Consider the following 13,571-nt stretch of genomic DNA (forward strand, 5'->3'; position numbering starts at 1 on the left):
TGAGCCGTAAGGCAAAGCTCTCAATTTACCAGTCGATCTACACTCCTACCCTCACCTATGGTCATGAGCTATGGGTAGTGACCGAAAGAACGAGATCGCGAATACAAGCGGCTGAAATGAGTTTCCTCCGCAGGGTGTCTGGGCTTTCCCTTAAAGATAGGGTGAGAAGCTCAGTCATCTGAGAGGGGTTCAGAGTAGAGCCGCTGCTCCTCCGCATCGAGAGGAGTCAGATGAGGTGGCTCGGGCATCTGATCAGGATGCCTCCTGGACGCCTCCCTGGTGAGGTGTTCCGGGCACATCCAACCGGGAGGAGGCCCCGGGGAAGACCCAGGACACGCTGGAGGGACTATGTCTCCCGGCTGGCCTGGGAGCATGGGATTCTCCCAGAAGAGCTGGAAGAAGTGGCCGGGGAGAGGGAAGTCTGGGCCTCTCTGCTTAAGCTGCTGCCCCCGCGACCCGACCTCGGATAAGCGGAAGAGGATGGATGGATGGATGGATAATAAAAGGTGTCATTTTTCTTAACTTCTCACTACGTCCATAATGGCTAACACGGTACAACACCCTAGTACTACTCCAAGAAACAAAGTTTTCCACTCCTTTTTCTCATCCCTCTCAGCAATACACCACATAAGTGCAGAACCATCTGAGAATTTCTTCCACCAACATATTTATATTCTGAGGTGTATGGAGCGAAGAGAAAAGGGGACATCTTTGCCACTTGTTTTGTACTCCATTTACAAAGTGGCCCACCCAAATTCTCCTGCCGTGGTCACCCAGTTCCTTTACCTTCAAAGGTCTGGTGAACTCTGTGAAGTTTAGGGGAAGCAGGCCAAGGCCTTAGGAGGATGAGGAGTGTGAAAATAAAGAGGGCAGCGGCCAGCGGTAAAACTTTAACGATGCGAGGGGCTCAACCTCCGGAGCTTTGTGTTGGTTCTTTGGAGGCCTCGGAGGGGAGCCGCCTCGGCCTGCTGGTGCTGCCAGGTGCCCCTCATTCACATTATTATGCAGCGCTTTTCGCTTCTGGGTCCTTTTAAACCAATGAAACTGGAAAAGGTCAGGCAACGTTTCCACTATCATGGTATAAATGAATGGTAATCTCTTTTTTTTCAGCTCATCAGCTCCTTTGAGGAGAGTGCAGCTTATTGTCAGATCAGCCGGGCCTGACAAAAGGCTGCTAGCCGCGGACCGCTTCATTAAGCTGCCCTAAAGGGTCTCACCTCCAGACCTTTCACTAATCTATTGGCCAGCTCAATAGTCTTGTTAGTTCTGTTCACTTCATCTTGACAGCGGAGTTTTTCACTCGTTGCTTTTTCAAAGGCAGCTGTTAAGGTGGCCAGGCTGGCGTCGAGTTCCTTGGAAAAGAAAAGAGAGAAAAAGAAAAAAAAAATAATAATGAAAGGGTGCATTTAACTTTCAATGCTCAGACATGCAGGTGTGAGAAACAAATGTTAAGCCACTCATGAGTAAAACCCCCAGGTGCCACGCTGTCTCGCTCCCAACAGCCTGTGCGTGCAGATGATACCTTTATGTGAACAGGTGGCATGGTGGGACAGTGCTTAGACGACCCACAAGGGTTTGCTGCATGACAGTCACGTTTTTGATTTGCATGGACTGCTCCATAGTGGACATTCTGAAGGAAGAAGAGCAGCTATAAAGGTTCAGGCATCACCCTCCCACACCATTTTTAACATTTATATGAGGGACGTTCAAAAAGTCTCTACACTTTTTTTAACTCTATTTATTAAGAATTTCAAAAACTTTTTAATGCCCAATTACTACTCCTCCTGCCTTCACCATTTCCAATGAAACTACAAAAGTGCGGAAACTTTTTGAATGTCCCTCGTGTGTGTATATATATATATATATATATATATATAATTTTAGTGAATGAAAGTTAATTTTTCTAAATGGTGGCAGGTAGGTGTATGCCATACAGTGTGGAAAGGGTGGGCACCGGGTGTTAGGTCATGTAACGCAATATGGGCATCTTCAACATTGGGTAATGAAGAGCAAGGACACGCGTCCCAACTGGGATGGCCCTCTTCCCTGTCTCAGCCGGAAGGCTGGCATGGTGTGCCAGCATGGATGGACGGGCATCCTGGCAGAGTTGGACAGAAGACACTTAAATGGCTAGGACTGAGGGGAGGGAGTATGTGCCTGCATTCCCTCATTTCCACTAGGTGACAGGACCCCTGGAGCAATGCACCCTTGCAAATACCCATAGTCCCATTGGGCAGCCCTGCTGGGTTCCATAGGTGCCACTAGTAGTAGGAGCAGCAGGGAGGGACTGTTCCTACTTTGGGAGGTACTTACCTGACCTGGAAATGCTTCCGTCGGGCAATCTCCTGGCACTAGAGATACCCCCGGGGGTTCGGCATAAAAGGGGCTTCCTCATCTCACTCGGGAAATCAGAGTCAAGAGGAAGAGGACAAGGATTGTCTAGTAGAGTGAAGGAAGGAGTGAGGAGTGGAACAGAACAGAAAAGAAAGAGAGCTGGTGATTGTGAAATCTGTAGAAAGGTATTGTGATTATTAAAAAAAACAAAACATTTTTTTGAACCCGGAACTGAAGATGTTTGGGGGTCTGCGACACCCTTCTAGTGGCCACAGTTGTCATTGATTGACTGGCACCTTGGCTGATATGGATGCCATTTCCTTGCAATGGATGGTCTCTACCAGGAGGTTGGCATGGAGGGCCAGTGTAACTGAAGATGTATCACAACTGACTTGTCAGCAGGGATGGATGAGGGAGACCCTTATCCAGGTGGGAGGCCAGCATGAATGCTCTTAGTCTCAAATGCTCTTAAATCTGCTTGAGGTGCCACTCTTTCCTCTGTCATTATCCTTCTTGACCTCTCAGTACTGTTAACTTACCTCAATAAAATTGAACTCGCTCAAGTCCCACCTACCTGGTCTCTCTCCCGTCTTCTCCAAGGGTCAGCATTGGCTCCATTTCTCTTTTCTCTCTACATTCCCTCCTTAGGCAGTGTTATTTCTTCTCATGGCTTCTTCTACCACACCTCCATGCTGATGATGCACAGATCTGTCTCTCATTTTCTTCTTACAGCCCACAGGTTTCAGCCGAGATCTCCATTACTCTCTCCCTGTTCCATCTCATCCTGAATGAGTGCTCATCATCCATAAACTTAACTTTTCAAAGGCTGACGTCTTGTACTTGCCTTCTGATTCTCTTCCTTCCTCAGATTTGTCACTAAGCATTGCTCTTGAAGAGGTCATCATTTCACCAGCAAGTCTCTTGATGTGACTCTGGACTGTGCACTTTCAATCATCCAATGTTAATTCTTCAGTGGCTGAATCACGTCGTTTCTTTCTACATAATGGTCAGAGGATCTGACCCTTCCTCATTAATTATGACACCCAACTCCTTGTCCAGGCATCTCTCCCTCTTTAGGCTGGTCTATCGCATTCTCTCCTGTTGGGGCTTCCTTCAGTGGCTACCCATCGTCTCCAGCTGCTTGCCTACCATTCTCTGTTCCTCATTTCACTTCTCCTACTCCACCTCTGCTTTGGCCTCCTTGCTGGTTTCCTGATGCTGTCTCATCTTGACCTGCAGTTGCTCCTCAACATCTCCAATCTTTGGTCTCTCCATACAGCTCTTCAAGAAGTCTCTGGTCTGCGTCTGCCTGTCTGCTGACCATCCCTCCTCTTGCCACATGTGCCAAGATAGGATCTTTTCTTGAAACATTTTGAAACTGCTGAGTGTCTCCTCTGCAGGACAGCTGCTGTTGTACCGATAAAGAGTTGAAGATTGTGACATTTGTCTTAGTCTAGGGGCAGATATAATTGCAAGCTGCAATATAAGCTGCAAGAGGGCACTACAAGGAGATACACTCCCTGCTAAAGTATGTAGGACTTCCTTGTGACCCGGAAGTGCTTCCAACAGACAAACATCCCTGACACCGGTAGTACACTGGGGTCCACAATAAAGGGAACCGCACTCCCTTGACCAGGTGAGTCGGAGCCGAGAGGAAGGAAGGCAACACTCAACTGCGATGGAGAGAGGTGAGGTGATTGAGGGGGAAACGACTTGTGCTTGTGCTTGTGTTTAGAAGGTATTTAGTAATTAATCACCCATTTATTTAAATCCGGGACTGTCTTGGTGTGTTCACTCTTTGTAAGACACATTGGATAAAGATGTCTGAAGAAAAAGAAGAAGAAAATTCAGAACACAGAGAGAGGTGAAACATGCAAGTACTCAGGTGCAGAAGAAAGTGATGGTGTTGATAACACACGAATGAAGGAGAAGGTCTCGAAGGAGTACTGTCGTCATTATGCAGCTGAATGACCACCTCAATAAACCTGCTATTCTTGATTCTTGAAGTTTCAGTCGGGTTTTAGAACAAATCACAGTACAGAAACTGCACTCAAAGTAGTAAATGACTTGTGGGTAAATGCAGACAGAGGCCGTTAATCTGTTCTCATCCTCTTAGATCTGAGTTTGACACCATTGATCACAATATTCTTAGAAATCGCCTTAGTCAATGGGTGGGCCTCTCTGGCAGTGTCTTAAGTTGGTTTGAATCCTACCTGGCAGGTAGAAAATTCTTTGAGAGTTGTGGTAATCACATCTCAATGACACATGATATCCGATATGGTGTTCCACAAGGCTCTATCCTGGGTTTGCTGCTCTTCTCAATCTACATGCTTCCGTTAGGTCAGATTATCTCAGGTTACAACGTGAGCTACCACAGCTATACTGATGACACATAGCTACTTATCAATAGCACCTGATGACCCCGATTCTCTCGATTCACTAACACAATGTCTTACTTGTTTCTAAATGGATGAGTAGTAATTTTCTGAAACTAAATAAAGAGAAAACAGAAATTTTAGTGATGGACAATAACGGATATAATGGGTTATTAGAAATAAACTTGATGCATTAGGATTAAAGTCAAGATGGAGGTAAAGAATTTAGGGGTAACTATTGACTCTGACCAGAATTTTAAATCACATATTAATCTGATTACTAGGACAGCATTTTTCCACTTAAGAAATATAGCAAAAGTTAGACCTCTTATAACATTGCAAGATACTGAGAAATTAATTCATGTTTTTGTTTTCAGTCGACTAGATTACTGTAACGCACTCCTCTCAGGACCACCCAAAAAAGACATAAATCACTTGCAACGAGTGCAGAATGCAGCTGCTAGAATCTTAACTAGGAAAAGAAAATCCGCGCACATCTCTCTAGTTTTGATGTCACTACACTGGTTACCTGTGTCATTCAGGATTGACTTTAAAATACTGCTGATGCTTTATAAGGCCTTCAATAATCTGCTCCATCTTATATTTCAGAATGTCTTTCACCTTACACTCCAAATTGTAACCTTAGATCCTCAAATGAGTGTCTGCTTAGAATTCCAAGAGCTAAACTTAAAAAAAGTGGTGAGGTGGCCGTCTGCTGTTATGCCCCGAAAATCTGGAATAGCTTACCAATAGAAATTCACCAGGCTAATACAGTGGAGCACTTTAAAAAACTGCAGAAAACACATTACTTTAAGATGGCTTCATCATAGCTTCATCTTAGTTTAATCCTGATGCTCTGTATATTCAATTAATTATCATTATTATTCATGGTATTCATATTCAAAATCCATACTAACCCCTACTTTCTCTTCTGTTCTTTTTCCGGTTTTCTGTGGTGGTGACCTGCACCACCACCACCTAATCAAAGCACCGTGATGTCCCTACATTGATGGATTAAAGGCCAGAAGTCCATGTGACCATGACCATCAAGTTCTTCCATGAGAACCCTGAATACCATGAGAACTGATTGAGGTCATTGATGTTAGGCAGAATGCCTAGAGGGGGCTGGCCAAGTGGTCTCGTGGCCTCTGAACCCCTGCAGATTTTATTTTTTCTCCAGTTGGTTGTTCTGTCTTCCCTGGCCATCGGACTTTACTTTTATACTATGTTAATTAGTGTTCCCTTATTTTAATTCTTATTTATTGTCTTTTTTCACTTTCTTCATCATGTAAATCACTTTGAGCTGCATTATTTGTATGAAAATATGCTATATAAATAAATGTTGTTGAGTCCATCAGATAGTTCGGTCCAAAGAATGAGGTCACTGCTGTTAACCGTTTCAGTCATAGCACAAAGTTTTGAAATAGTAGACTGGTTGAGATGTTATATCAAAATACTGGATAGAAAGATGATGAAGCTTTTGACCACCAGAGGTGATACATACATGACCCGAAGGCCGACGTCGAAAGACTTTCTATTAAGAAACGTGACGGCAGCCGTGGACTAATCAAACTTGAGTCTGCTTTCAACTTGACCATCATCGGCCTAAGCGATTCCATCAAGCTCTACAAGGATAAATTTACGCGAGCGGTTAGAGGCCGTGATGTTGCCAAAGTTCAATTCTCTCTCTCCAGAAAGAAGCTCCAACGATAAGACAAACACCCGACCCAAGCCCAGAAGCAGGCTCACTATTTTAGAAACTCCACGTCGTAACGGTGTCTCGTGTTGGGCCCGTTGTCATCTGTGATCTCTGCTCAAAGCCAACGGCCATTGCAAAAATAAGCAGCGTGACCACAGCCTTCAGAAAACTGCAGGCATCTGTTCCAAAATGTGGAAATATAAAACAAACAGTTCTAAGAGGTGCCCACACAGGCATTCGTCAGTACATGAAGTGGAACGAAAAAACGTTTAAGACGATGTCCATATGACACTGAAGGTAGATTGGCATCACTCGCACCAGACGTTCAACCCTGCACTGTTCATACGCTGAGTCTCAAGTAGATAGATAGATAGATAGATAGATAGATAGATAGATAGATAGATAGATAGATAGATAGATAGATAGATAGATAGATAGATAGATAGATAGATAGATAGATAGATAGATAGATAGATAGATAGATAGATAGATAGATAGATAGTAGCACGGCGGTGTTAAAGGCCTTTATGGCACTTTATGGCCAAACGCAGCATAATATCAGTTTCAAGAAAAGTCTAGATCAGGGGTTTTCAAAGTTTTTGCTTCAACCAGATTCATAATCAGTGACAACTAATAAAACTGATCTCAATTAAATAGCTGGTATTTTTTTCTCTTCTCTTATTATACATTAAGAAAGTACCGCAGTATTATTTTTACATTTATAAGACATTTAGGAATATTTCCATTTTTGCTATAGATTTAAATGCTTAACTCAATTTTGTTGATTTCATTATATTTTGCCGTTTCTCTGTGCAGTCATGGGTGGCACGGTGGCACAGCTGCCTTGCGGTAAGGAGATCCGAGTTCGCTTCCCAGGTTTTCCCTGCATGGAGTTTGCATGTTCTCCTCGTGTCTGCGTGGGTTTCCTCCGGGTGCTCCAGTTTCCTCTCACAGTCCAAGGACATTCTGGTTAGGTACACTGGTGATCCTAAATTGTCCTTAGTGTGTGCTGGGTGTGTGTGCCCTGCAGTAGGCTGGCGCCCTAACCAGGTTTTGTTTCCTGCCTTGCGCCCTTTGCTGGCTGAGATTGGCTCCAGCAGACCCCCGTGACCCAGCAGTTAGGATATAACGGATTGGATAATGGATGGATAGATGTGCAGTTTGCTCCCTTCATCATATCTTAATAATGACAACAAGCAGAGCAGACAGCCAGGCAAACACCACTGAATAATCAAAGGCTGCAACTACTTTAGCGTTAGACCCACTAATTAGAAAACAATGAATTAATTAAACAATTAGAACACCCGGCAAAAAGTAGAATGAAAATCAAGATGAAAATATTGTTAAAAAGAAAAAAATACATTATTCCTATATAACTGCTTAGTACATTTTAATATATATATCTATATTTTTTACCAAACTTAGTTTTCTAATTTCTACATTTTTCTCACAACACAGAATCTGGCAAATAACAGTTTAGTTAATTAGCCCAGGAGTCCAATTAAAAACTGAAGCTGGTGGGAACAAAAACCTGCAGCCACAGGGGGTCTCCAGGACCGAGATTGAGAATCCATGTCTAAATTAGTGCAAGCCACCGTAATTTGGGGGTGTTCATAAGAAATGTAATGATTTACTTCATGAGGTAGAACTACATAATAAACAAGAATAATTGCATCATATACAGACGACCCCTGAAATTCGTGGGTGTTACATTTCTTGAGCACCCGTGAATTGAGAAAAACCACTAATTTTGCATGTGGTCACAAAAAAAATGCCCAGAAATGCCTATTTTTATAGTTTAAACCCTAAATATGCCTCCAAAACACTTTAATTTCATTTCTAACTCAGCTTAATACATTACCCTAAAAAAAAAAAAAATGTAAAGGTAAACTCGTATACTGTACAGTCCTGTACTGCTGTGTCTCCCGCAGTGCTAGAATGTCAAATACCGATGTTACCGCTATACAGTATGTACTGTAATTCATGAAAGTACGTTTTCTTTGGTATGTGCTGTCATTTTCTTTGGTATAAGTAGGGTAAATACGTAATAATTTAATTTAATAAAAATACAGTAAAATGTACAGGTACTCACCAATAATGAATGATATTGATTGAAGATGATGATGATGCTGAATTAGCTGTGCAGTACAATGAAGGTATGTAATGAAGATAATGACTGCACAGCAAAGCAGAGGATTTACAGCTCCTCGGGTAGCTACTGCGGCATAACTTTTTAGTTCCCTTAGCAAATCCAGTAGTTCAACCTTCTCCTGAAGTGTCTTAAACGTCTACTGGTGCTTAGGTTCATTACCAGAAGCCTTAGAAGGTGCAGGGTGTGCGAGTGGCATCTTAGGGCTTTTAGAAGAATAAAACGAAAAACACAAGAACACTCAGGGAAACACTCAAGATGGCAACACGCGGTAAACTGTTTGATGCGGGAATGCTGGGCTCCATCTGCCGGAGATGCGTCACAGGGCAGCAGCCAATCAGCAGTAATATCTGCAATAATCTGCAGCTGTCCGCGTCATAAACAAAGCCTTAAAATGTTAAGTGTGGCGTAACCCAGTGCTTTGTAAACAAAGTTCCTTACTGTGCCCGTGGTATTACTGTTATTTAGTGATTATTTTGCCGCTTTTTACTAAATAATAATGGGTCCAAAGAAAGCTAGAGAGGTAAGCACGAAACCAAAGAAGTTACAACGATCAATAACAATGGAAACGAAGAAATTAATAATCGAAAAATACGACAGCGGTATAAAGGTGACTGATCTTGCAGCTTCGTATGGCGTGAGTAAATCTACTATATCTACGATTTTGAAAAACAAGAAGTAAATTTAAAAAGCAGAAGTTTCTAAGGGCGTGACACATGTACTCTCTAAAAACAGACCACTAGCAATTGATGAAACTGAAAGATTATTGTTACTTTGGATAACTGAAAGACAGCGTATTGGTGATAGCCTATCGGAGGCTATTACTGTGCTTACTCACGTATTAGTCGGGTCTTGAAACCTGAAAAATCAATCATAAAATCAGACACCGACTTATACGTCTGTTCAAAAATCAGTTTCTTGGACACATTGATTTTTGTTGCATCAGCGCAGTTACCAATTTCTTTCACTACTTCAACAACGTTTAATTTCAAACCAGCTTCATATTTTCTTCTGATCGAAAGCTCCTTCGTAGAGAAGGGATGCTCTTACGATAAAAGTGTATGAGGGTGTGGGATACAAAAAACACAAATCAGTGCAAACGTCGCTTCGGAATAGTTCAGGTATTACCGTGTGGTCACGTAGGCACAATACATAGAAAAAAAAAGGCAGTGTGCTCTGTGGTTACTCTCTCAGGTGGGCATTAGCATATCGTAATCTATTGGACCAATAGCGTGAGTTTTCCACATTTGACTTATACGACAACTTTATAAATACCAGAAATTATACAGTAAAATCAAGTCTCAGAGCCACCACTCTGCCCCATATCTTCATACAAGTGACTACAGCTTTAAAAAGAACCTAATTCCAATGGAGTCAGGGAAGGTCAAATAAATGGCAAATTGTGTAGTTGGAATGGAAATAAACAGAGCTGAGCAAGTTAATGCGTTATTATTGCGTTAACACACTGTTATAATATGTTTGTTATAATATGAACTTTAATGTCATTGTCTCTGTGCACACTGTTATGGATTCATTCATACAGGCAGACCACGTATGGTACACAGGAGCTCAGCATTAAGAATTGCCAGCTAAGCATAGGACTAGATAGCCAAAGGCAACTGGAGGATTTGTATAGTCAGCCTAAAAGACAGAATAGTATACTTCTGTCCTCTGTCAGCACAAAAATCTTCTTTCCTTGTTGGGAGAATGAGAACTGCATGTAGGCACTGTGCTATTACTGTATTTTTTGGAGGTGGATTTGCATCCTTTCCTGTCCTTGTTTGGAGACCAGAGAAAGAGCCTGCACGTGGAGCAACAAGTATACAGTGGAACCTCGGTTCACGAACGTCTCGGTACACGTACAACTCGGTTTACGACCAAAAAGTTCGCCAAACTTTTGCCTCGGTTCACAACCACACACTCGGTACACGAACAAGCCAGTTTCCCTTTCGGTTTGTTCATGTTCAGTCTCTCCCTGTGCAGCGAGCAAGAGCGAGTGAGTGAGAGAGAGAGAGAGAGAGCGCGACACACACACAGAGGCACACGAGAGAGACGGACGCACACACACAGGCAGCGCGAGAGAGAGCGCTGGATGCATTAAGGTAGGAGGGCAGTTAAAGAAAGCACTGGGCTTGATTTTGTTTTCACTTCTGTTTCCAGCGATCGGTTCGTAGCGTGTATTGTTGCAATGTTATTTTTCTTGGTTGTTTATTAAATTACGGATTTTTTCAAATGTTCGTTTTTTTCCCTGTGCTTAAAACTCATTAAAAAAAGTGCTTTTAGCCTGCAGTTGGTAGCGCTATAGCGCAAACTATTGCAGTGTTAGTTTTCTCTGTTGTTCAAGGGTTTTCTCAGTGTTATTCAATGTTTTTACATTTAGTTTACTATTACGCTGTGTATTCTATAGTTTAATTAACTATATTTGTGCTTAAAAACTTAAAAAATATATATATTTACATACAGTTCGTATGGTCTACAACGGATTCATTGTATTTACATACAATCTTATGGGGGAAATTGCTTCAGTTCACAACCAAATCGAGTTTTGGAACGAATCATGGTCGTGAACCGAGGTTCTACTGTATAAGGATGGACCTACTGCCAATACACTTTGAAGCCTATGGATGGATGATGGATCCGTCCAGAAAAACCTTTCAGCGCAGTGACGAAAATGGCAGACTCCATAGATCAAGATCATACCTTGATATTGTCTTGCTATGGCTTCCTTTCATCTGTTACACAGTGTAAAATCGTCAGTAAAGAAAGCTAAAATATATCTTTTTATCTCATGTGATTTTTGTACCGCCGTAATCACTATGGGAGGGATATCGCCTTTTATATCATATTTCTATATTTTTTGGTTACTTAACATGCCGCAATTTAAAAGAACTTATTCCATCAAGGGAGCTTTTGCTTCTAAAGGAAACACACACTAATTAATTAATGCCAGCAATTATTTTATCGTGTTTTAGCACAGTTTTTATTATTATTATTATTATTTTGAAAGCCTCATTCTCGCTAGTGGTCGGGAGATCAGTGATCTTCTTGATACAGTGCTTTTCGATATGCTTTTGCTAGAAGGAAAGCTAGCTTTGTTGATTTGACCTCGATTCCCTGCACGTGGATGAGTAGCAAAGAGCAAACAGCTTCTAAAATGGCATGTGGAAAGATACCAATGTGAATGCTCAAAGCAAAAATTTTTTTATATTATCGCTGAATCGGACTCTGATTTATCAGACTCCGATTTTGATACAAGTGATCTGGAGATGGAGATCGAAAACGAAAGTGAGGTACCGGCATCAGCTGATCGTAATGCTGATGCACTTATGGCAACGTTCGCCTGGGAGGACAGACACTTACGATGACAGGAGGTACAAACCATATTGTGCCTCACAAAGAAAGCCAGGCAGCCAGCCCGCCGTGCAGCCCCCCCTGCGCTGCCACAAACTGCAAACAGGCGCCAACAGCAGGCAGCAACAGACGTTTTATGTTGATTTATGTGTGAAGCCATCGCTTTGTGCGCTTTTCAGAAAACTGAGTTTCTTGGAAAAATTATTAGCCCTCAAAGAGTTGCTACTGAACATAAACTGTTTATGCTGCTCCTTGATAAAAGAAAATGTTTCTGCTGGTATCTGTTCAGATAAAAAAGAAAACAGATTTAGAAATGTTAACTTGCCGTTGCTCGGAAGGTGCCTGTTATAATGTTGTGATCGTGGCTCAGGACTCTGAGGGAAACTTGTTTTTCTATAACAAACTAAATAAAACGTTAATGCTCTGGCAGTGGCAAATAGCTTTGGTTTCATATTTGATTTGATTACATTAATGTTTAAGTTGAAATTTACAAGAAATATTTGAACTGCTACTATGTAAAGGGAATACTGCTGTTAAAAAGCACCTTATTTGTTTAAAGTGTTTGCAAACCAAATACACGCAATACACTACTTTTCAGTTCATTATTGTATTTTGCACATAACAATGTGATTGTTGTGATTGTCTGTGATTAATCGCAATTGATCGCAGACACTCATGTGATTAATCGTGATTAAAATTTTGTTTGAATCTAAAAATAAACTAAGCGACCAAAACCGGGATGAGAGGCAAAAAAAAATCACAGTCAGTATTCAGGACATGAAAACACAACATGAAAAACAATCAGAGAGAGAGAGAGAATGCAAGAGAAAAGGTGTAGAAGGTTTTATCCGCAGATCGGAAAAAGCTCAGCGCCAACATGGACCTTTTATCCAGTCGACTGATTAATTCGAGGTAACGATCCAGGGAGACTACACCCCTAAAAGGCGGGATGCAACCCTGACAACAGTACACAAAACGGCTTCCATAATAGAGAAAGGCTATAAGGTGACCTCAAAATTCAGTCCTGATTGTGACAATTACAGGGAGGTGGACTGAACAGGGGAAGCCTGGAGCTACGCGAGAGTGGTGGGAGACATGGAGTTAAAGTAGAAACTCTGATGACTTTTAAGAAAACTCTGGATGAGATATTAGGGAACAGCTTATGGATTGGCTAAACAAGTGAGTGTGATGGACTGAGTGGTCTCCTTTCGTTTGTCACATTTCTTATATCCCCGAGGGTCTTGAGAGAGTTTTAGGGGATCTTCATTGGGAAATCGATGCCATGGTACAGCTCTGTGTCATGGGCAGGGCTGAATTTTGGGGTCTTATAGCCTTTTACTATTAAGGAAGCCATTTTGTACACCGTTGTTAGGGCCGTGTCTTGCGTTTCTAGGGGTGTGGTCTCTGGGGTCGTGACCTCAAATTCATCAGTAGACAGAATAAAAGGTCAGCGTTTGCACTGAGCTCTATCCAATCTGCGGATAACTCCTTCTACAGGGTGGTCCAGATTTAATTATGCAGCTCCAGATCGTCTGGATGACTTTGATTTATACGGGGACGATTCCAGTTCGGCGCAAAGACAATTCTTCATGTCGTCAGCTCGCACACTTCTCGATGGTCCGGGATTTTTTGGGTGATTTTCTAAGTAATGAACTTAATAAGT

The 13,571-nt window shown here is 42.1% G+C and overlaps 1 protein-coding gene across 1 annotated transcript in view; it reads right to left on the bottom strand.

Moving 5' to 3' along the window:
• Positions 1-13,571, bottom strand: part of LOC120530679 (dynein heavy chain 11, axonemal-like) — a 645,801-nt gene that overhangs the window by 166,741 nt on the left and 465,489 nt on the right. Inside the window, 1 exon segment of the mRNA XM_039755100.1 lies at positions 1,218-1,352. Coding sequence (XP_039611034.1) covers positions 1,218-1,352 — 135 coding nt within the window.

The sequence above is a fragment of the Polypterus senegalus genome, chromosome 6 (assembly GCF_016835505.1).
Source record: "Polypterus senegalus isolate Bchr_013 chromosome 6, ASM1683550v1, whole genome shotgun sequence".
NCBI lineage: Eukaryota > Metazoa > Chordata > Cladistia > Polypteriformes > Polypteridae > Polypterus > Polypterus senegalus.